General features: G+C 37.2%; 1 protein-coding gene across 2 annotated transcripts in view; it reads left to right on the top strand.

The window, feature by feature from the left end:
- Nucleotides 1–24,784, top strand: part of OTOGL (otogelin like) — a 170,997-nt gene that overhangs the window by 130,813 nt on the left and 15,400 nt on the right. For both annotated transcript variants that reach the window (XM_008004119.3, XM_073020969.1), the window contains 9 exons: nucleotides 1,806–2,020; nucleotides 12,651–12,792; nucleotides 13,698–13,883; nucleotides 16,250–16,462; nucleotides 16,931–17,035; nucleotides 17,321–17,428; nucleotides 18,762–18,863; nucleotides 19,189–19,293; nucleotides 19,378–19,418. In XM_008004119.3, coding sequence (XP_008002310.3) covers nucleotides 1,806–2,020; nucleotides 12,651–12,792; nucleotides 13,698–13,883; nucleotides 16,250–16,462; nucleotides 16,931–17,035; nucleotides 17,321–17,428; nucleotides 18,762–18,863; nucleotides 19,189–19,293; nucleotides 19,378–19,418 — 1,217 coding nt within the window. The remainder of the gene's footprint in view (nucleotides 1–1,805; nucleotides 2,021–12,650; nucleotides 12,793–13,697; nucleotides 13,884–16,249; nucleotides 16,463–16,930; nucleotides 17,036–17,320; nucleotides 17,429–18,761; nucleotides 18,864–19,188; nucleotides 19,294–19,377; nucleotides 19,419–24,784) is intronic.

Consider the following 24,784-nt stretch of genomic DNA (forward strand, 5'->3'; position numbering starts at 1 on the left):
ACCCCCAACCCTGTCCTTGCAAGAGACATGTGCTGTGGTGACTCAAGATTTAATGGATTTGGGGCCATGCAGGGTGTACTTTGTTAAACAAGTGCCTGAAGGCAGCATGCTTGTGAAAAGTCATCACCATTCTCTTAATCTCAAGTACCCAGGGACACATACACTGCCAAAGGTCTCAGGGACCTCTGCCTAGGAAAGCTAGGTATTGTCCAAGGTTTCTCCCCATGTGATAGTCTGAAATATGGCCTCGTGGGAAGGGAAAGACCTGATTGTCCCCCAGCCTGACACCTGTGAAGGGTCTGTGCTGAGGAGGACTAGTGTAAGAGGAAAGAAGGCCTCTTGGCAGTTGAGATAGAGAAAAGCATCTGTCTCCTGCCTGTCCCTGGGCAATGGAACATCTCGGTGTAAAACCCAATTGTATGTTCTGTTTACTGAGAAAGGAGAAAACCGCCTTAGGGCGAAAGGTGGGACTTGCTAGCGCAATGCTGCTCTTTATGCACTTAAAAGGTTTATGGAGATGTTTACATATGCATATCAAGGCACAGCACTTTTCCTTAAACTTAAGTCACAGAGATCTTTATTCATATGTCTTACTGCTGAGCTTCTCCCTACGATGATCCTATTATCCTGCCACTTCCCTTTTTCTAAGATGGTAAAGATAATGATCAATAAATACTGAGGGAACTCAGAGACCGGTGCTGGCGCAGGTCCTCTGTATGTTGAGCGCCGGTCCCCTGGGCCCACTTTTTCTTTCTCTGTACTTTGTCTCTGTGTCTCATTTCTTTTCTCAAGTCTCTCATTCCACCTAAGGAAAAACGCCCGCAGGTGTGGAAGGGCAGGCCACCCCTTCACTTGGGGATTAAGATTTGATGTTTGAAGAAAATTTTTATTCATATATTTTATAGCCCAGAGCCTTGAGAATTAAGAAAAATTATGTCTTAAAGTAGGATGGCATTCAGGTAAGGTATGATTATAGATCTGATCTCATTACTTTCCTGGCTCTGCACTGCATTTGATGAAGAGTAAGCTCATCCACAATTTGGCTTTTCTCAAGGAGGATAGAGGCTGCAGCAGGTCAAGGCATTATAGCTATCAACAGGTCATGTTATCCCAAAGAAGGGAAATTGCCTGTGTCCTAGAATTCCAAGTTCAAGTCTTGAACTTGATCAAAGTTTTCCCCATTTGAATAAATTTATGTGCCTAGGTGACTACTACATGCTTGCTGGTTTATGCCTGGATTACCTGGAACAGTTGCTAATGCAAGGGAGTGAAGATTACCTTTATGTCAATCAGAGCCCTCACCTGGAATGACGTCCTGCACTAGGTGATGGAGCAGTGATAGATAGCTCCTGAAAGAAAAATATTTAATATTTTCAGGCAGAGTTTTCACAGGGAAGTGGAAGCCTGGGAGCCGATCACCAAATATCCATTACTGTGGAAAGTACCTTGCCAAACTAAAAAACTAGTTACTAAGTTAGAAGACGGTGGTAGTAATGGAAGAGTATAGGAGCAGAATGAATGTCTTCTTTCTTAATCTTCTCTGATCTCTTCATGTATTTTAACTTCTAGGCTTTTGATATCTTTCTTATTGGTTATGGCAGTTAGTTCTACACTATTTTATCAAAAAATCAGAACATAATTTAAAAAGTTCTTTTGATGTAAGAGTTCAAGGATACATAAACTTGGTACCTCATATAGTAAATCATTCATTCATTTAAAATCTATTATTTAGCTGATTTAGTTGTGCTGTCTACACTGGTTTAAGTTAAGTTTTATTTTTTCTAATTGTCACATATTCTTTCAAGGAGTTTGCAATGAAGATCCAGATGATGATCTAAGGATGCAAAATGGCACAATTATTACAAATATGGAAGACATAGGATTATTTATTGAGAGCTGGGAAATTGAGAAATCATTTGAAGTAACAATGAGAAGACCTGTTAGGAATTGTACTGAGCATGACTGCAGCCACTGCATTGAGTTATTAAATAGAAGAATTTTCATTCCATGTCATGATAAAGTAAGTTGGAAGCAACCATAAATTATACTTTCATGTTAGATATGTTGAGAGTAAAAGCCAATACATTACTCTTCTTGCTGTGATGTTCTTCTACTGAAAACAAAACCCCCAACCTTCTGTCAGTATGCTTTGGCATTCAGAACCACTTATTGTTTATAGGCTTACAAGCACAGGAAGGATAATTTTATTTCTTTTCTTTATGCTTTGTTAGAAATATATCTATAGCTTTCAAAAAATGAAAATTTGTCCTATGAATAAATGTCTCTAAGAGACAGAGATCAATGATGTTTGATAACCCAGTATCAAAACCAATACAGTGAGGCTTTAATCAATTCTTTATGATCCTGGCTTCTTAGGCATATGCTTGTAATAGAATCTGTCACTCACTCAATTTACTTGGTCTTTATTAATCTCCAACTTTCTGAGTTTAAGTGATTAGTAGGCATTTTAAATAATCTATATTGTCAAAATGATCCATCATTAAAGACAAAGGACAAATACAGTATTTTGTGAATCATTTAACTAAAATTTAGTGAGCATCTAGTACATAGAAATCACTGTGTTAGATTCCTGTGATAGAAAATGAATAGGACGCCTAGTAGGAAGGCAAGTCTGTGAGCAGATATATTAAAATATACATTATGGAGGTATATAGGAGCCCAGGTTTAGAGAAAACTTTATGGAGTTTTAGATATTTTTCTTTCTTTCTTTTTTTTTTTTTGAGATGGAGTCTCACTTTGTCACCCAGGCTGGAGTGCAGTGGCACAATCTCGGCTCACTGCAACCTCCACCTCCCAGGTTCATGCCATTCTCCTACCTCATTCTCCCAAGAAGCTGGGACTACAGGTGCATGCCACCACATCGGCTAATTTTTTGTATTTTTAGTGGAGACAGGGTTTCACCGTGTTAACCAGGATAATCTCGATCCCCTGACCTCGTGATCTGCCCACCTTGGCCTCACAAAGTGCTGGGATTACAGGCATGAGCGACCGTGCCCAGCCCAGAGATTTTGATCTTTGAAAGGTTTAAAAGTATGAGTTTGCCAGGAGAGAAGAGGGAGGGATGGAGTTCCAGGCAGAGATAGCAATGCAATGGTCCCTTAGTATCTGTGAGAGGTTGGTTTCAGGACCCCCAGAGATCTCAAAATCTTTGGACACCCAAATCCCTTTCTAAAATATAGTATAGTATTTTCATATAACCTGCACAATTCTCCCATATATTTTTTTTTTTTTTTTTTTTGAGACGGAGTCTCGCTCTGTCGCCCAGACTGGAGTGCAGTGGCCAGATCTCAGCTCACTGCAACCTCCGCCTCCCGGGTTTATGCTATTCTCCTGCCTCAGCCTCCTGAGTAGCTGGGACTACAGGCGCCCGCCACCTCGCCCGGCTAGTTTTTTGTATTTTTTAGTAGAGACGAGGTTTCACCAGGTTAGCCAGGATGGTCTCGATCTCCTGACCTTGTGATCCGCCCGTCTCGGCCTCCCAAAGTGCTGGGATTACAGGCTTGAGCCACCGCGCCCGGCCCATATATGTTAAATCATCTCTAGATTACTTATAATACCTAATGCAAGATAAATGCTACATGAATAGTTTTTACACTGTATTGTTTTTTACATTTTTATTTTTTATTCTCGTATTATTTTATTCTTGTTTTTATTTTTTTTCTTGTTTCTTTATTTTATCCTTATTTTTTACTTGATTTTTTTGGGGGATTGTACTTGTCTAACCTGTATTTGGGGTTGTAATGTCACAGGCATTTGAACTGTGGGAGAATTTGATGGCCATCATGTTTTAGGCTCTGATAGCCCCAATAATTTTATTTTATTTTATCCTTGCTTTTTAACTTTCTTTTTCTGAATATTTTTGAGAGCTTCTTTGGAGGTTCTAGCAGGGGAGTGCAGCTACTCTTATACCCTTGACTGAAGGTAGGTCCTCTGTCGGGGATGGTCGTCCTTTTATGTCTGGAATTGGTGGGTTCTTGGTGTCGCTGACTTCAAGAATGACGCCACGGACCCTCCCGGTGAGTGTTACAGTTCTTAAAGGCAGCGTGTCTGGAGCTGTTCATTCTTCCCGGTGGGTTCATGGTCTCACTGACACAAGTGAAGCTGCAGACCTTCGCAGTGAGTGTTACAGCTCTTAAAGGCAGGGTGGACCCAAAGAGTGAGCAGCAGCAAGATTTATTGCAAAGAGCAAAAGAGCAACGCTTCCACAATGTGGGAGGGGACCCCAGCAGGCTGCTGCTGCCTGACTTTGGCAGCCTCCTTTTATTCCCTTACCTGGCCCCCCCCCCCCCCAAATCCTGCTCATTGGGCCATTCTACAGAGAGCCGATTGGTCCATTTTGACAGAGTGCTGATTGGTGTATTTACAAACCCTGAGCTAGACACAGAGTGCTGATTGGTGCATTTATGATCCCTTAGTTATACATAAAAGTTCCCCAAGTCCCCACCAGGCTCAGGAGCCCAGCTGGCTTCACCTAGTGTATTCTGCACTGGGGCTGCAGGTGGAGCTGCCCACACTTCCCTAGCCAGGCCTGCACTCTTCAGCCCCTGGGCGGTTGATGGGACCGGAGCACCGCGAAGCAGGGGGTGGTGCTCCTCGGGGAGGGAGGCTTGGGCTGTGCGGGAGCCCACTGTGGGGAAGGTTCCGGCATGGCAGGCTGCAGGTCAGGAGCCCTGCCCTACGGGCTGGTGGCTGAGGCCTGGCAAGAATTTGAGCGCAGCACCCGCAGTGCTGGGGGACCTGGTGCAACCTCCTCAGCTGTTGGCCTGGGTGCTAAGCCCCTCACTGCCCTGGGCCAGGCACCACCAGCTGGCCGCTCTGAGTGTGGGGCCCACCAAGCCTGCGCCTGTGCCCTGCGGGAAAGTGCCTGCGGGAACTCGTGCTGGCCTATGAGCGCCACTCACGGCCCTGGTTCCCGCCCATGCCTCTCCCTCCACACCTGCCGGCAAGCAGAGGGAGTTGGCTTCGGCCTGGGCCAGCCCAGAGAGGGGCTCCCACAGTGCAGTAGCGGGCTCAAGGGCTCCTCAAGTGCTGCCAGAGTGGACGACGAGGCCGAGGAGGTGCTGAGAGCGAGGGCTGCTAGCACATTGTCACCTCTCACTTTCAACCAAATGTGCACCTTCAGGAGGGACGTACATGGAGCAGTGAGGGAGGAAGGGTACACTTGCCTAGTAAGCCAGATCAGCCAAATCAACCCGGGCAGTCAATGAGGTGACATGTCGCAGCCAGATATCTCTCACGTCGGATTTTCTGAATGTTTTTCATCCGTGGTTGGTTGAATCTATGGATGTGGAAACCCTGGATAAGAAGAGCTGATTGTATATGCAAGATGTTTAAAGGCCATGTGAGGAAAACATTGAAAGAGTATGGTGTAACATCTATGAAGGGAAGAGTCAGGGAAGGAAAGCAGGGGAATTGTCAAGTCAGGAAGGAGCTCACTGTGAATGATCTTTGATGCTGCCCTGTGCATTCTCTGAGGGAAAAGACAAAAGTATGAAGTCATGGGATAAAAATGGCATGTCTTTGTGGAGCTTCAGTTTTACATGGAGATTTGGATGCAAATAAGTTTTCAATGTTCACATTTTTTAAAAGCATGCACATAAACATGAAGAAATAGCAAATACTTTAAAACTCATTGCAGTGCCACTTTAGTCTGTCTTTTTAAAGCATCATGATTTTTTAAAATTGCATTTTTAACTGGAAACTTGAAAGGTTGATTATATCAGGAAACTTTCAGCTTGACTATTCAAGGCATAATGAAACAACACAGGATACCATTTAGCCTGTGATAGCTTCCACTTTTCTCTTAAAATCCTCCAATATACAAAAATTAGCTGGATGTGGTGGCACACATCTGTAATCCCAGTTATTCAGGAGGCTGAGGCAGGAGAATTGCTCGAACCCAGGAGGCAGAGGCTGCAGTGAGCCGAGATTGCGCCATTGCACTCCAGCCTGGATGACAAGAGCGAAACTCCATCTCAAAAAACAAAAACAAACAAAAGAAAAATTCTCCAGTGAATTTGACAGCAAAAAAAGAAACCTAAAATCCGAATATACAGGAGGAATTGGACACTAGCACAAGTGGCTAATCTAACAATTATAATAGATACCTTAATGCTTACTTAAAGTGTGGGTTTTGTTTATTGTAGAAATGTAAATGGGCACCAAGTTATGTTGTGTCTTATGTTAGAAAATCTGAATCAACAACTACATAAAACTATTCCTAGGGTAACATCGAAAAATCAGTCGTGCAGAATTTAAGGATAATTATTAGAATATTTTGCTTGATTGTTTATTTTTATAAATAACAAGTAATCTTGTCTCAAAAGGTTTCTTCAGAACTAGTTTTAGAATCATGTGGAAGGTCAGGCTTGTCCATCATGATCCTCATTTAACCCAACATCACTCTCTTCACAAGGAACATTTTGCTTTTATATTTTCATAGGCTGTTCAATGATGGGATAAATTTTTATAATTTTTTTAAGTATTATAGTTTGAATATCTCTTTCAACAAAAGAAAGTTAGTTTGCCATTTTATCTGCTGCATAGATATAAATAAATTTAATTAAAGAAGGTAGTGGCTATCTGTAAAATATATATGAGATATATATTTTATATATCTCATATATATATATATCTCATATATTTTATTTTTTTTTGAGGAGTCTTGCTCTGTCATCCAGGCAGTGATGTCATCCACTACAGTGGTGTGATCTTGGCTCACTGCAGCCTCCACCTTTCAGATTCAAGAGACTCTCCTACTGCAACCTCCTCAGTAGCTGGGATTACAGACATGGGCCACCACACCTGGTTAATTTTTTGTATTTTTAATAGAGATGGAGTTTCACCACATTAGCCAGGTTGGTCTCGAACTCCTGACCTCAAATGGTCCACCTGCCTTGGCCTCCCAAAGTGTTGGGATTACAGGTGTGAGCCATCATACCCGGACATGGCTATAATATTTTTACAGTCAGAGTTGAAAATTCATTTGTCATCATGGAAAGAAAAGATAAAAAGTAAAACCTAAATAATGTACATGGATTATTTTAACTGTAATGGTAAAGAAGAGCTCACAAAATTGGCTTATTTTGCAGATTTTTGTTTTCAAGAGTGACCAATTAAAAATACTGTAAAAAAAAAGTTTGAGAATAAGATAAAATAATTGACTGTAGGAAGTACTAGTACTTGAGTACTCAAGTACTCAAAGTCTCTAGATGTGTTTCCTTGAGAAACTAAAAGAGACCTTTACAAAGCTTATGAGGATTCTATGCACAGTAACCCGTGTCTTCAGACAATGTCTTTAGCTGCATTCTGGTCATGATGATTCAGTGATAACTCTGGCACAGTGCATACAATAGTGGAAAATGCATTTTCTTTTTACCCACGTAGTTCTTGGATATTGCAAAACTGAGAAAGAGAAGACATAGTATTGCCATCATGCTGAACTTGATATATGGCCTTGGATCTCCTCAATTCACCGCAGATTTCTTACATGGATATTTAGGGATTGAATGCAATATCAAAGTGTCCATTAAGTCATGAGATACGCAGGGTGTATTTCTTTTTCTTTCAAAGCCTCAAGTTGTAAGACATTATTTTTATTTAAAAGACACAGACTATTAAATACCAGAATGTAAAACTTGCATGACCTCAAAAAAATACTTTAAAGAAATTTTGAGTTTATAGTGACTTCTTTGGGCTGAACTCTAATCAACCTTGAGATAAAGTTTCCCTTTCTTTACCCTTTTAAAAGTTACTTTGATTGAAGTCCTGTTTCAAGAAGAAAAAGAAAGTTAAGAACTAAAAAAAAGGGAGGGTCATGACAATTTGCTCTATAGATCTGTATGAAAGTCTGAAGAAGATGGGCTAGGCAGGTATAGTAAGGTAGCTAATGAAAAGGTCTCTGAGTAGTTCTTATTTATTTTCTTGTTTTAACCTTTTATTGTGGTAATGTTTACATATTCACAAAAGTGGTGGGAACAGTATAAGAACTTTTTGGTGTCCGTCATATTAAAAAATCATTTAAAAATTGCCTCTTTTCTTCTGCCTATCTTCTTCACTCCTGCCACACCCCGCCTCTGTTGAATTCTTTTAAAGCAAGTCTACTTTGGGAAAATGATGATGGACTCTGCTGCTCGTGGGAAGCAAGTGAGGATAGCGGCGTGTTCAGAAAAGAAAGATGGCATTTGGGAGACATTTGGGATATGGAATGGGCAGGATTTAAGGACCAATTAGATGTTCGTGCTAAAGGAGGGTGAGCATTTGTAGATGACTTCAACTTTCTAGCTTAAACAGGGTAACATATCGAGATAAAGAAATTCTTGATGACTTGTTGATACTCGGTCTGTTCCATCCAAGCTATCACCAAGTCATGCTGAGTCCACTTCCAAAATATATTCAATATCCATGCATTTCTTCCCACCACCATTTGAATCCAGACAAATATCACCTCTTGCCTGGTCCAATGACAAAGCTTTATAATTCAATATTTTTAAACAGAACGTCAGATAGTTTAATAGATGCTTCTCTTGACTTACATCTTTTTTTTTTTTTAATTATACTTTATATTCAGGGATACATGTGCAGAACATGCAGGTTTGTTATATAGGTATACATGTGCCGTGGTGGTTTGCTGCACCCATCAACCCATCAACCCATCATCTACATTGGGTATTTCTCCTAATGCTATCCCTCCCCTAGTCTCCCACCCCCTAACAGAGGGTATGTGATGTTCCCCTCCCTGTGTCCACGTGTTCTTATTGTTTAACTCCTACTTATGAGTAAGAACATGCGGTGTTTGGTTTTCTGTTCCTGTGTTAGTTTGCTGAGAATGATGGTTTCCAGCTTTATCCATGTCCCTGCAAAGGACATGAACTCGTCCTTTTTTATGGCTGCATAGTATTCCATGGTGTATATGTGCCACATTTTCTTTATCCAGTCTATTATTGATGGGCATTTGAGTTGGTTCCAAGTCTTTGCTATTATGAACAGTGCTGCAATAAACATAAGTAGAATGATTTATAATCCTTTGGGTAGATACCCAGTAATGGGATTGCTGGGTCAAATGGTATTTCTGGTTCTAGATCCTTGAGGAATAGCCACACTGTCTTCCACAATGGTTGAACTAATTTACACTCCCACCAACAGTGTAAAGGCATTCCTATTTCTCCACATCCTCTCCAGCATCTGTTGTTTCCTGACTTTTTAATGATCGCCATTCTAACTGGTGTGAGATGGTATCTCATTGTGGTTTTGTTTTACATTTCTCTAATGACCAGTGATGCTGAACTTTTGTTCACATGTTTGTTGGCCACATAAATGTCTTCTTTTGAGAAGTGTTTGTTCCTATCATTTACCCACTTTTTGATGGGGTTGTTTTTTTCTTGTAAATTTGTTGAAGTTATTTGTAGAGTCTGGATATTAGCCCTTTGTCAGATGGATAGATTGCTAAAATTTTCTGCCATTCTGTGGGGTGCCTGTTCACTCTGATGATAGTATCTTTTTCTGTGCAGAAGCTGTTTAGTTTAATTAGATCCCATTTGTCAACTTTGGCTTTTGTTTCCATTGTTTTTGGTGTTTTAGTCATGAAGTCTTTGCCCATGACTATCCTGAATGATATTGCCTAGGTTTTCCTCTAGGGTTTTTATGGTTTTAGGTCTTACATTTAAGTCTTTAATCTATCTTGACTTAATTTTTGTATAAGGTGTAAGGAAGGGATCCAGTTTCAGTTTTCTGCATATGGCTAGACAGTTTTCCCAACACCATATATTAAATAGGGAATCATTTCCCCATTGCTTGTTTTTGTCAGGTTTGTGAAAGATCAGATAGTTGTAGATGTGTGGCATTATTCCTGAGTCCTCTGTTCTGTTCCATTGGTCTATGTATCTGTTTTGGTACTAGTACCATGCTGTTTTGGTTACTGTAGCCTTTTCTACCACTGAGCATCATCCTCATTTGCAAATTTCTACAAAGCAGGCAGAATAATATCTTAAAATTATAAACAGAATGTGTGATTTCTCTATCTAAAATCCTTCACTGTATTTCACTTAGACTACATTCCAAAGTTCTTACCAGGGCTGTCAATGTCCTCTATGATCTGGCCCACCTACTTCTCCAGCCACGTCTTGTGCTACGCTCCTCTTGCTTGCTAAGCTCCAACATTGTTGCCTTAGCTTTCTTCATATTCCAAGAGTTTTTTATTTTCTGTCAAAAGGCTATACTTCTTGCTGTTTCCCCAGCTGGAATACTTTTTTCTTTCAATCCTTTTTAGCATGGTGGCTTCTCTTCATCTTACTCAAAGGCTTTGTTTTTGTAGTTGTTGAGATCCACAAGCAGAGAACAGGTCTGTTTTATTTACCTTTATTCTTATGCATAGTACAGTGTCTGATATGTAGTTAGGTACCCAATAAATGATGAAAGTGTTCATCAATTAATAAGTAAGTAGAGGATGCAGAAGAATCAGCTTTTGTGGGCTAAGTAGAGAAGGGATTTTTTTTTTTTTAAATTTCAGACAGATTAAGTCATGTGCATCATCAGAGTGAAAACATTGAGCAGAAACTCTGGAGCATAATTCGGGAGCTCAGAGGAGGTAAGTTGAGGCCAGAGATCAGGTCGGAAGAGTTATTAGTATATGGATTTTAAGAATAATGATAATTTATGATGTGTCAGGGTTTTTTCCTGTACATTTTCCATATATTAGCTCCTTTAATTTTCACAGCAATCTTAAGTAGTAGTAGTTGTTACTACTAACTCTACTTCACATATGAAGAAACCAAGATAAAGAAGATTTAAATGCCCCAAATGGTGATAGAAACCATGGGAATGGATGAGTTTGGGGAGAGCTTTTTCAGTGACAGAACATGACCATTGAGGATGGGATCTAGTAAAACAGAATGAGAGGCAGGTAGAAGAAACAATGACCAAATAGATGGAAAGGCAACAGAGTGTGATACCTTTGAAATTCAAGGAGAGAACATTTTAAGCAAGTGGATGTGCTAATGGCAATATAGGCTTCTGAGAGGTCATGGAGGGTTTAGAATATCAGTTTCATTGCATTGGATTAAAAGGAGGCTGTTAGTGACTAAAGCAAGTATTGTGTGTAAAGTAAGGTGGTTGGAAACTGAGAAGATTTCACAAAGGTCATTGAAAAGAAGGTTGATTCTTAGGGTTTTTTTCTGCATCTTTAAAAATATCTAATTTTATTTTTATATTGACATAAAATTGTATGTGTTTCCTGTGTACAACATGATGTTTTGAAGTGTATATACATTGCGGAATGATGAAATCTAGCTAATTGAAAAATGCATTACCTTATGTGATTTTCACTTGTGTGATGATAACACTTTACATCCACTCTCAACATTTTTCAATCATGTAATATATTATTATAGTCAACATGTTGTACAATAGATCTCTTGGACTTCTGCCCATCTAACTGAAATTCTTTACCCTTTAACAACATCTTCCCAAGCACTTCAATCCCTGGTAACTATAATTCCTTGCTCAATTCTATACGATCAACTTTTTTAGTTTTCACATGTGAGTGAGATCATGTGGTATTTGTCTTCCTGTGCCTGGCTTATTTCACTTAACATCATGTTCTCTGGGTTCATTCATGTTGTCACAAATGACAGGATTTCATTCTTTTTAAAGGACAAATAAGTTACCACTGTATATATTTACCAAATTTTCTTTCTTCATGCATCCATTGGCAGACCCGTAGGTTGATTCTGTATTTTGGCTATTGTGAATAATGCTGCAGTAAACATGGATGTGCAGACATCTCTGTGACATACTGATTTCATTTCCTTTGGATATGTACCTAGTAGTAGGGTAGCTTTATTATGTAATATTACTATCTTTAATTTTTTGAGAAACCTCCGTATTGTCTTCCACGATGGCTGTACTAATTTACATTCCCACCAACAGTGCACAAGGGTTACCTTTTCCCTACATCCTCACCAATGATCATTATTTTTATTGGATACTTTGGCCTGTATCAGAATTTGGCATCTGAATTTAGATACTTAGTATGTGCCTACTGAATAATGAGTTGAGAGAAAAGTGGAATAAATATTGTCACATGCTACATTATTTATATTTCAGGTATCTCTAGATCAAAATGGAACCTATTCTATAGGAACAAATGAGTCTCTAATTAAATTGAGGTGTGCCAAATTTTACAAATCGTGTAACTAACATTGAATATTAATAAAAGTTTTGAGAAGCATTTGTAACTTTATTTAATAATCAATACTGTATACCATTATAGAATGCTTTGTGAGCTTACAACTAAATCTATAATTCTTCAAACTCTTATTCAGTATATAGAAAAGCCAATCGTAGCCCACAGTGGATATTAGAAATAAATTTTTGCTTGGCTCCACATACTGTTTTCTTTCCCACCTTTATAAGAAAGATGTGTGTAGATTAGTGCACATGGTATTTGTCTTATTTAAATGTGTTTAGAGTGATGTTTAATATTAAGAATTTTTGGAAAAAGTAAGGTCTATGATGAAGTATAATGAATATTAACTTGCTATCCTTTGATTCTCCAAATAATCTTAGTCTAGCTTAGGGCTTTCAGAGAAATAAAACAATATGACTTATTTCAAAGCAAAATGTTTCTCTAGGTTTCACCAAAAGACTTTTGTGAAAAGATGTGGATCAATTATACCTATTTTTGGAACTATGAATGTGATGCACTTTCTGCATATGTGGCTCTGTGCAACAAGTTTGATATCTGTATTCAGTGGAGAAAACCTGATTACTGCTGTAAGTAACTGTTAACTCAATAATATTTTTTAATCATAAATAAATTTCACTTTTGCAATCACTTCTTTCCTTTTTCTTCATCACGAACTAATTTAGTAAGCATAAAATGCACAGAAGAAGCTATCACAAATGTAAGTTTCAATTTCAGAAATAAAACAGTCACACATGAAGCTCCCTATGTGCCTTCTCCAGCCCTTCCCTCTGTCTTTTCCCTGAGAGGTAATCACTATTCAAGAGGGGCATTGCTGATTCATCGGGAATGAGTGTCGTCCCCAATTTCACTAGACAGTGTCAAATGGTTCTCCACTGAGATTGTACCAATTTATAACCCCACCAGCTGAGCGTTCAATTTTTAATAGTATGACTTTTTACAATCATTGACAATCCACAAGGCTTTTCTAAAACATTATTTATAAACCGCTCAGCAATAGTAATTTCTTTTGACAGTGAAGGATCAAACCTAAACATACAGCATTTTTCTTTTTTATGATTTGGTTGAGTTTTATATACTGAAAGTGTATTTTGGTTATAATTCTGAGTAGACTGTTATCTCTTCTTACTGCACAGAGCAATAATTTCATAATAGTTGATTGTATATTTATGCCAACCAGACTTGTGCTGCCTGTTGGTGATATTTGTTATACATCTGATAAGTGTTTCCCACCATAACAGCTAATACTAGTAGACCCTTGGAAAATGCTTAAAAATTACAAAAAATGCAAAAAGCAAACACATTGGTGCCTTTGTTTCTGATGTATGATTACAGAGTAAATGAAAAATGGACTTTGAAGAGACTAAAATTTGCAAAATATATTTTCTGTAAGAAATCTGACATTTCTTTCTTTTGCTAGAATTTAAATAGGTTACTTTTATCATTAGCAAATTTTGTCTCCTATTCTTCAAAGCCCTGAGTTGCCCAGAGGGGAAGGAATATCAACCCTGTGTGCGACCTTGTGAAGCAAGAACATGCCTGAACCAATGGTTCTATGGACACTCTTTCTGTTTGAACTTAAGAGAAGACTGTGTGTGCAAAGATGGAACTATTCTTCACAGGCCACATTCAACCCAGTGCATTCCAGAGAAAGAGTGTGGTAAGACACGAAGTACAAAATGACTTTTCAGGGATCCGGCAAACAGACACAAACGTTTTTTAGATATTGCAGAGATGTGCTAACAAAGATTTATCAAAGACAGCTTGAATGTTGGAAAGGAAATGAGTTTGTTTGTGATTTGATTTTAACATGATTTCAAGAGAAGTTAATTGTTATAAAAGCTTCAGTGGTAATGTGTTTTAATCTTTACATCTGCCTATAGTAACTGAGAAAAAGCATGGGAAATCAAGAATTAAGAGTGTGGATTATGGACTGAACTCAAATTTAAGTTAATTCATATATTAGTGGTTCACTTTTACTCCTATGAGTCTCAGGTTATGCATCTGGAAAGTGAGGAAAATGATAGTACTTATAAGGTTAGTGTGGGGCTATGTAATTTAGTAAAAAGTATTTTGCATTTAACATGGTGCCTTGAGAAAATTAGCATGTAAGAAATGGCAGATGGTACTATTATCTGGGTGCTATGATTTGGATGTGGTTTGTCCCCACCAAAACTCATGTTGAGGTTTGATCCCCAGTGTGGCAGTGCTGGGAGATGTGGCCTAGTGGGAGGTGTCTGGATCATGGGGGCACTGCCCTCATCAATAGATTAATGCCTTCTCAAAGTTGTGAGTGATTTATTGCTCTTGTGAGACTAGATTATTTCTAGCAGAAATGGAATCTTTCCCTCAGGTACAGATTGTTATAAAGGGAGTTTCTTCCTCACGTTTGATTCATCTTCACATCTGTCCACCTCTCCTTTGACCTTCTGCCATAGTACAAGGCAGGAGAAAAACCATCACCGGAAGTTAGGTAGATGCTGGTGCCATGCACCTTGAACTTCCCAGCCAGCAGAAGTGTGACTAAATGAATCTTTTTTCTTTATAAACTACCCATTTTCAGGTGTTCTCTTAGAGAAACACAAAATGGACTAAGATACTGGAGGAACATATTTAGTATTTCTAATTTTATTTTCAAACAATGTTATTTTGATGCATTGTCTCCATGGTGGTGGCGGATGAAAAAGTGCAAAATTGAGATGATTGTAGCACAGGAATTGTCAGTCATAGGCCTCTTCATTATGGTCATAAGAAAATGAATTGGCTAATAATTAAAGAAAAAGGCAAGGAGGAGTGAAATGCATATATAGTTTCAGAAATAAGCTAGTGTTTGCCATTATAGAAAGTATCTGTGGAAGACTTTGAGGGTGTACAGGTGTGCTTATATTTATTGTTTAGAGATCTATGAGATTTGGTTTGATAGTAAATAGGATAAGAGTTCACTAAAGGCTGGGGATGTGGTTGGTAACTACATTTATCATTATTATTCCTCAAAAGAACTACTAGATGGTCATATTTATCATAAAACTTTTACTTAAAGATAATAGTCACTAAATAATATTTTGCCTGATTGCCTACTTTTTACTTTTAGATTTTAAAGCAGAAATATTTTGAATTTTCACATGATATAAATGTTATATGAGGTAGGGGCTACCTTGCTTTCTAATCCCACTCATTTTTAACAGTTACTATTTTCAAACTAATTTAAATTTATATTATTGAATTTGTTTAGGTTAAATAAATTATGTTAACAGGACTTAAAATGTGTCAAAAATAATAGAACATTTCATTTATAGAAGAAGACATGCAGATTTATAGATGGTTGTAAAAGGAAAGAAATCTTTTCTTTCTCTTTCTTTCCTTCCCTTCCTTCCTTCCTTCCTTCCTTCCTTCCTTCCTTCCTTCCTTCCTTCCTTCCTTCCTTCCTTCCCTCCCTCCCTCCCTCCCTCCCTCCCTCCCTCCCTTCCTTCCTTCCTTCCTTCCTTCCTTCCTTCCTTCCTTCCTTCCTTCCTTCCTTCCTTCCTTCTTTCTCTTTCTTTCTTTTTGTTTTGAGACAGGGTCTAAACTGTTGCACAGGCTTAAGTACAGTGGTCATAGCTCACTGAGGCTCAAACTCCGGACCTCCAGTGATCCTCCCACCTTAGCTTTCTGAGTAGGCATGCCACTACACTTGGCTAATTATTTTTCTTTTTGGTAGAGACAAGGTCTTGCTCTGTTGCCCAGGCTGGTCTCAAACTCCTGGCCTGAAGCAATCCTCCCTCCTCAGCCTCCCAAAGTGTTGGGATTATGGGTATGAGCCACTGCATCTGACCAGGAAAAAAATGCCTTCTGTGGACTAAGTATAAACTTCCATTAAAGAAAAGTGTAAGTTAGTGGGTGATGAAAGAGAAATCTGAGAAAAATAATAGACTTGTGACATATCATCTATGTCACTGGGCCGTGTCACAGTCTGAAACCAAAACATGGTGGCATGATTTACTTTAGTGCCCAGGTTATGAGTGTTATAATACTGTTGATCTTTTTAAGCATGCACTGATAGTGAAGACCAACCTCGCACTGCTGGGGAGATTTGGAATGGGGGCATTGATGAATGCGCTCTATACAAATGTTTGGAGAATGGAAGTATTATTCCTATAGAACCTGACTGTGATGAAGAGCCCACCCCAGTTTGTGAACGTGAAGCTGAAGTTGTCATGGGCATCATTGATAAATGGACCTGCTGTTCAAAGGAAGTTTGTGGTAGGTATGAAGAAGCCTTATACTCAATTGATTCCACAAAATATGTTGATACTCTTTGTGAAAAGGCAGAGCAGAGCATATATAATGCTTTGTATTTTAAAAATGTGGCATAAATGCCATTTTCTCAAAGCAAGTTTTGTTTCATTACAATTTTGTTGAATACACATGAAAAACTGTGGCTATTCAGTTAATAACACTCAAAAAAACATGAGAAGAGAAAAGAACTGGGAATCTTTGATTTATGAATCAAGAGTGAAAGGCAGTAATAGAAAAACCTCAAAGCTGCTGCATTTTCATATATGCCCATTTTGTTAGCTGAATGGGTTAACTGCAGTGTAAAAACATGCATAATGAGAGTCATTTCCCCTCTTTGAGTTTCCTGCTTTGAGTTGGCAGTCATTTCCCTGCTTTGAGTTGGCAGATTTCAGTTGTGTTCACTAATATTTTAACAGTTTTTCTTATTTATAGGATGTGACATGACTTTGTGTGAAACTACCATCCCAACATGTACAGATAGTCAAAAATTGATTGTTGGCCACAGTCCTCTTTCTTGCTGTCCACAGTACAAATGTGGTAAGTAATCAATATAGAAAATTAAGAGTGAGGTTCATTGTTTATTCAGAACAGTGGATTAGATTCTCATTCTTTGTGTCTCCAAGACGATGATTTATTATAAAAGATTGTGGAGTTGTCTTGCTAATGTTTTAAACCTGGTATGTATCTTTCATATATATGTGCATATATTTGATTAAGAACTTTAATTTATTTATTACTAAATTCAAAGAGAGGTAAACACTATGTCATTTATTTTATCATCTCATGCTATACACATTTTCTAATATAATTGTGTTTCTGCAGAATGTGACCCATTGAAATGCCCCAGTATTTCAACACCAGAATGCAGAGAAGACCAATTCATGATTCAGGTTCAACAGGAAGAACCTTGTTGTTTTTCCCCTCTTTGTGGTGAGTATTCTAGAGATAATTTCTTAGAAGAAGAGAAAGGATCTAGGAAAAAATCTCTAATTTGATGTGAATTTTATGAGACTGTTGGTAAGCAATATTCTGATGTTATAAGAATTCAACTGAATGAGAACTGTTGTAAAGAAAGTATGACATTTTGAATGACTAGACAATCGTAACAAATACCTTTCCCCATCAACAAAAACTATATACCTCAGTCCAAATATGACCAAGATTTTTAAATCAAGCTTTTTAAATAATAAAGCCAATACTTAATTTTTTTGAAGAAAAATTTAGCACTGGCTTTCCTTGAAGAACCAACTTGAATAATGAGCTCTGCTAAGACTTTATAAGATGTCTTTAAAACTTCATGTCCTGCATATCATGTTTGAGGTATGATGATCTCAAAAAAGAATGGCAGAAACAAAGGGTGACTGGAAAATGGCTGGAGCTAAATGTTCTGCCTGGTGAACTGAACATTGAAATATAAAGATTTCTCTAATTTTTTTAAATGAATCATTATATCCATGATTCCTTGGTGATTAATGTAGGTTTCAGAAGTAATCAAAACAATTTATTAGCACCAGTTAAGATTCATTGGCTGCCAGTAGTAAAACTGATTGATTCTGGCTAGCTTTAGCACAACCCGTTATTGGAAGACTCTGGGGAAGTAGGATCAAAATTAAGCAGAACAGTCAAGCCCTTGGAAGGAGAGAAACCAGCTGCTCTAGGTAGAGATCACTAATGATTGAGCCAACTTTATTTTTTTCTTCACTTGATGTGTCTCTATATATGACTCAAATTCCACCGAAAGGGATTCTGATTACTCCTATGTGGGTTGTTTCTACAGAGTGGCCCGGTGATGTGAGGCACCTTTAAAGATAGTCACTCAAAAATATATAGGTGGTGCATTTCCTCAAGGTCGTTCAGAGAGTAGTTACCAAAGTTGGAAGGGCATGCTGAAACAGCCCAAAAGAACAAATGCCTACTATATTTTCATCCCTAAATGAGAGTAATCAATGGTAGTAAATTAAGAAAACATAAATATAATAAATAAACAAGTGACATTTTGATTCTAATGAGAACAAATTACCTAGGAAATCTGAATGTTCTACCTTTCTGGTAAGATGGTGTTCTATATGTCACTGTGCTTGGAAAGCATAATGTAATATACTCAGACCGTATTATTGTCTTTATGACCAAATAAGGAGATATACCTTATATTTCTTTTACTATTTTCTTAAACAAAATTGATTTATGTATAGTAATTTAAGCTCATATTATATTTCATAGTTTTTAGCTCAGCTGTGACTTTTGGTTTTTTGTTTCACCTTAGTTTGTGAATCTTGCACCAAACCTGTTCCACTATGTTATGACGGAGAATTTCTCACAGTAGATCTTAATAGCACACACTTCTGTTGTCCTCAGTATTACTGTGGTAAGTGTATATTAACTATTTTAAAATATTTAGATGTGTCCAATGTTTAAGAAGCCCAGTGCATCTTAGTTGGCTGTTACATCAGACCCTTTTTCAAAGTTTTTCACTTGATGAGCTATCCTAGCACCAGTACTCTTTTTGTACCTGTTTATATGTCAGTTGTTTTATCTTCACCAACAACACATGACAATCTGGTGGTGGGAGAGGTAGCACTTGGGAAATATGAATCCATGCATTATTGGTTATGGCAGTGAACTAGATGGTAGGTAATATGAAATGGCAACTCTATAAAATCCGTCTTTACCCATGTAATTTTTCTTTTTAGTATGTGAGCCAAACCTTTGTCCTATGCCATTACTCAACTGTGCAGAAGATATGAATCTTGTGAAAGAAAATGTATCTGGTCAATGTTGCCCAACATGGCATTGTGGTAACTAAGTTTCGTATTTTAAGTTTTCATTATAATAAGTTAACTATTTTGATCAATGTAAATATGTTGATTTTTGCCTTTTAGAATGTAACTGTGAAAACCTTGTTATGCCAACTTGTGAAGTGGTAAGAACACATATTTTGATTGACTTGTCATATTTATTTAAATCTGTTTATTTTTCCTTTGTTTCTCTCATTTCTAAATTCTTCTCAGAGTTAAAATTATCCACATTAAATTGTACTGAAGTAGATTAAAATAATGTACTCTGATATTAAGAAATAGTAAAATAAGTTACATTTTACTTGAGATAGGAAAGTACAATACATTTTTTTTTAACTGCTGATAGAATCTGCTAGTCTTGTATCTACTTAAGTTCACTGGTATTAAAATGAAGCAAAATATTGAAAAAAAATTATCGAGTGGTGTCTCTAATGATTCTTTAAGAAAGTGCGCTAATAATGCCTCTGTTGTAGAGAAGGGGATATAAACATGGAACTGCCTGTTTCTTCTTAAGCATTATCTGCAAATGTGTAAACCTTATAGAAATTTCAAATATTTAAGTTTTAGAAATAGCAAGGATAACTCTGGTATCACTTATTTAATCCTTAAACGTATCCCATAGTGCTTTACAAGTCTTTGTTTTCTTTAACTATTTATCTTCATGATACACCGATAAGGCTTGAGAAAGGTAATATATTCCTGGCCTTATTTATTAGAGAAGACACGCTTTATTTCACAAAGCAGTTTACTTTTCTTTCCCTTCTCAAACAATGTGTACACTTAGAGAATTCATTCAGAATCTCCAGTTCAAAGCTCTATTATGAAGAAGGAATGAGGTACTTTTTAAAATAACGGAACCCCGCCTAGGATGCCACGGTTTTATTTAAAAAGCATTAATCCAACATTTGCTTTAATGATGCTCTCATCTATAGTTTACAGAGAATGTTTAACTTTACAAATAACTTTCATAATAATTCTCTCATTTGATTATTTTGTGTGTACACGGTATATACATCTACACGAGAGTAGAATTATGATGCCATGTATTTCTCTAGTCCTTCACAGTTACATAACATATTCAGTATAGTATCTTACTGAATCTTTACCAAGTCAGTACTTTAGCTCATTTTATAAGTGAGAGAGATGAAATCCAAGGGAATAAATTATTGACTGAGATTTTCAGGATTCTAACCAAGGATTGCTTTTTGTGTGTGTATGTTTGTGTATTCCCTATTCTTTCTACTCTGCCTTAACTCTTTATTTCCCTTAGAAAATGTAGCCAAGGCACAATTTGAAACAAGAATGAAAGAGAATGTGAGGCTGCCTTGTTCTACCTTTCTCTTGCTGTGGCTCACTTCTCTCATTTGGAATATAAAAATAATAATACCTTATAGGCAATAAGCAAATATAATTTAAATGCTTAGTGTCTGACATATAGGAAGGGCTCAATCAGTATTAGTTACAAGTATTAGTTTTTTTGACACATTAAAACTTCAATTTCTTAATTTTTTTTTTTTTCCCTGTACAAGTCTGACCTAGCCCTTTTCTACTTTCTATCTTTTTTTCTGGGACACATAGGTTTTCTTTCTCTCTCTCTCTCTCTCTCTTTCTCCTTTTCTTTTCCCTTTTCTTGTCTTGTCTTGTCTTATCTTTTCTTTCTTTCATGGAGTCTTGTTCTGTTGCCAGGCTGGAGTACAGTGGTACGATCTCTGCTCACTGCAATCTCTGCCTCCCAGGTTCAAACAATTCCCATGCCTCAGCTTCCTGTGTAGCTGGGACTACTGGCACGTGCCACCACACCTGGCTAATTTTTTGTATTTTAGTAGAGACGGGGTTTCACCATGTTGGCCAGGATGGTCTCAATCTCCTTACCTTGTGATCTGCTCACCTTGGACTCCCAAAATGCTGATTTTATGGGCGTGAGCCACCGTGCCTGGCTGAGACACATAGATTTTCTAAAGACAAACGAAGCATTATACAATCTTTGTGTTTAATTGTTTTTATTTTTTATTTACTTATTTTTAAAATTGACAAAGATTGTATATATTTATTATGTACATGTTAATTTAAAATATGTATACATTATGGAATAGCTAAATTGAGTTAATTAACGCATGCATTACCTCACAAAATCATTTTTTTTGTGATGAGAACACAGAATCTATTCTCTTGACAATTTTTAAAAATACAATACATTGTTACTAACGATAGTCATTACATTTTACAATAGATCTCTTGAACTTATTTCTCCTATCTAACTGAAATTTTGCATCCTTTGGCCAACATGTCCTCAAACCCTACTCCCCTACCCTCAGCCCTGGTAACCACTATTCTACTCCCTACCTTCTATGAGTTCAACTTTTTTAGATTCTGCATATAAATGAGATCAGGTGGTATTTGTCTTTCTGTGCTTGGCTTATTTCATTTAACGTAAGTCCTCCAGGTTCATCCATGTTGTCTCAAATGACAGGACTTCCTTCTTTTTCAAGGCTGTATGGTATTGCATTGTGTATATATACCACAGTTTCTTTATCCATTCATCCTTTGGTGGACATTTGTGTTGATTCCATATCTTGGCTATTGTATATAGTGCTGCAGTAAACATGGGAGTGGAGATATCTCTACAATATAGTGATTTTATTTCCTTTGGATATATACCAAGTAGTGGAATTGCTAGATTATATAGTAATTCTATTTTTAATTTTTTGAGGAGCGTATATACTATTTTTCATAATGACTGTGCTAATTTACATTCCCACCAACAGTGTGCAGGGTTTCTTTTTGTGTATTTTCACAAACACTTGCTATCTTTTATCTTCTTGATAATGACCATTTTAACAGGTATGAGGTGATATTTCATTATGGATTTAATTTGCATTTCCCTGATTACTAATATTAAGCATTTTAAAATATACTTGTTAGCCATTTATATGTTTTCTTTTGTAAAATGCCTATTCAGGCCCTTTGCCCATTTTAAAAATCAGTTTATTTGTTTTTCTTGATATTGAGTTGTTTGAGTTTTTTATATGTTTTGGATATTAACCCATTATTAGATATATAGTTTGCAAATATATTCTCTCACTCTGTAGGTTGTCTCTTCACTCTGTTGATTGTTTCCTTTGCTGTGCAGCAGCTTTTTAGCTTGCTATACTCCCATTTGTATATTTTTCTTTTGTTGTCTCTACATTTGGATTCACAGCCAAAAAAATCATTGCTGAGACCAATATCCTGGAGCTTTTCCTCTATATTTTCTTCTAGTGGTTTTATAGTCTCAAGTATTACAGTTAAGTCTTTAATCCCCTTAGAGTTAATTTTTGTGTGTTGTATGAGATAAGGGTCTAATCTAATTTGTCTGCATGTGGACATGCCATTGTTCCAGCATCATTTATTGAATAGACTATCTTTTTCCCATTGTTTGTTCTTGGTAACTTTGTCAAAAATTAATTGGCCATAATGCATGGGTTGATTTCTGGGTTCTCTAATCTGTTTTATTGGTCTATGTGTCTGTTTTTATGCTGGTACCATGCTGTTTTGATTACTGTAGCTTTGTAGCACATTTTGAAGTCAGGTAGTGTGATGCTGCCAGTTGTGTTCTTTTTGCTCAAGATCGCTTTGGCTATTTGGTGTCTTTTGTGGTTTCAAGCAAATTTGAAGATTGTTTTATCTATTTCTGTAAAAAATGTCACCGGAATTTTGACAAAGTTTGCATTGAATCTGTAGAGCAATTTGAGTAGTATAGATATCTTAACAATAAAATTTGGGGAGCACATTAAAACTTAATTTCTTAAATTACTTTATTATAATTGATTACAAGTTAAATGTGATGCTCATAATGTTAATCGCATTATAGAGATCATTATGAAGAAGTTTCCAGAGATGGCGACCATCAAGAAAAACTTGGAAGAATGTGGTAGGCTAAAAATAATGGATGAAAGCAGTTGAACTATTTCAGACAGGGGCTAATAGAAACAGAAGTAGATTCACAAAGGTATGAGGTAATAGTTGTATGCTGAAGAATAATAACCATAACACCCTCTCTCTCGCCTGGAGAAAGAGCTAACTGAAGGAAGAATGAGAGATAAAAATCTACAAATTGGTATATGTGGGGAGGGCTTTATTTTTTATTTTTATTTTCTAGAGACAGAGTCTGGCTCTGTTGCTTAGACTGAAATGCAGTGGCACAATCATAGCATCATAGCATCACTGAACTCCCGAGCTCAAGTGATTCTTCCACCTTGGCCTCACAAAGTGCTAGTATTACAGGTGTGAGCCACTGCACCTGGCCAAGAGGGCTTTAAAGGCAAGGCTGAGGAATGCAGATTTGAATTATTCATTTATTATTTCATTTATTTATTCAACCAACATTTGTTGAAGATCAGTTATGGACAGTCATCATGCCAGACACTTGAAAAAGCACAATCCTACCCTGAGGAGTTCCGTGCAAATTTTATATGATAGGAGCTGGAAAGAGTCCTGCATAGGATGAAAGTTATGATGAAAATGGTGTTTGAGGGAGATGTTTCTATTTATGCATAGCAGGATATGAGCACTAAAACATTAGTGGTCAGGAGATCAGCAAAGAGATTGGTGTAGCTGTTCATCAATGAACATCTTGGGTATTGTGAGGTTGGTGTGAATTTAGGAGGGCAAAATGAAAGACTTTGGCCTTTTGTAACAACTTGAACGAATGTATTGGTTGGGAGAAGAGGGAAGAGAGAGAGAGAGAGAGAGAGAGATACTAAAAAACTTTAAGGTTTCAAGCCTTGCACATCAAGAGTCCAAGATTACGAGGTCCTTGAAAAAACATTACAATGGCCAGTGGAGCAGCTGAGAGTAGAGGTCCTAGTGTTTGACTTGTAACCAGCCTCACACAGAGCTCCTTTTTTTTTTTGGCCTGGAAAAGGCAACATAGCATCTTGAGTCATTTCAATAACTTCCAATGTAACAAGAAAAACCTAACCTTTCCTCATATGGGATTTTACACTTCCTGTGTTCTAGACCTTTTGAAGCTTTTTGGGGTAACAGTCTCTATGTTCATTCGTTAACCTTGGTCTGGTTGTGACTTTAGCTCTGTATTTTTTTTTCCTAGTGGATTTCTAGCAGTCTCTACTTTCTCTTTTCTTGTGCTAGATGCTGGCCCATCTAGCTTATTTCCAACTCAACCCTCAATGTCTGAATATTAATTGTGAATCATATTTTGACATTCACTATTCCAAGCATTTTTAAATGGTTATTATATTATAGCACTATGCTAGACACACAGAACATAACTAGTAGCTTTAATATCCTTGAACATCTTACCCAAATATACATAACCCTCCATCCATGATGATTTAGTTTTAACATTCATGGCTTTACACAAGTATTTATCTGATTCATTGTTCCTGAGTACTCACTCTGAATAATGGCTAACGTTTGTTTCAGTGACTAAGGTGATTTTTAAAAATATCACATTGGTTTATTCACATAGACAAATGTATTTCAACCTGGG

This window comes from Chlorocebus sabaeus, chromosome 11 (genome assembly GCF_047675955.1).
Source record: "Chlorocebus sabaeus isolate Y175 chromosome 11, mChlSab1.0.hap1, whole genome shotgun sequence".
Lineage (NCBI taxonomy): Eukaryota > Metazoa > Chordata > Mammalia > Primates > Cercopithecidae > Chlorocebus > Chlorocebus sabaeus.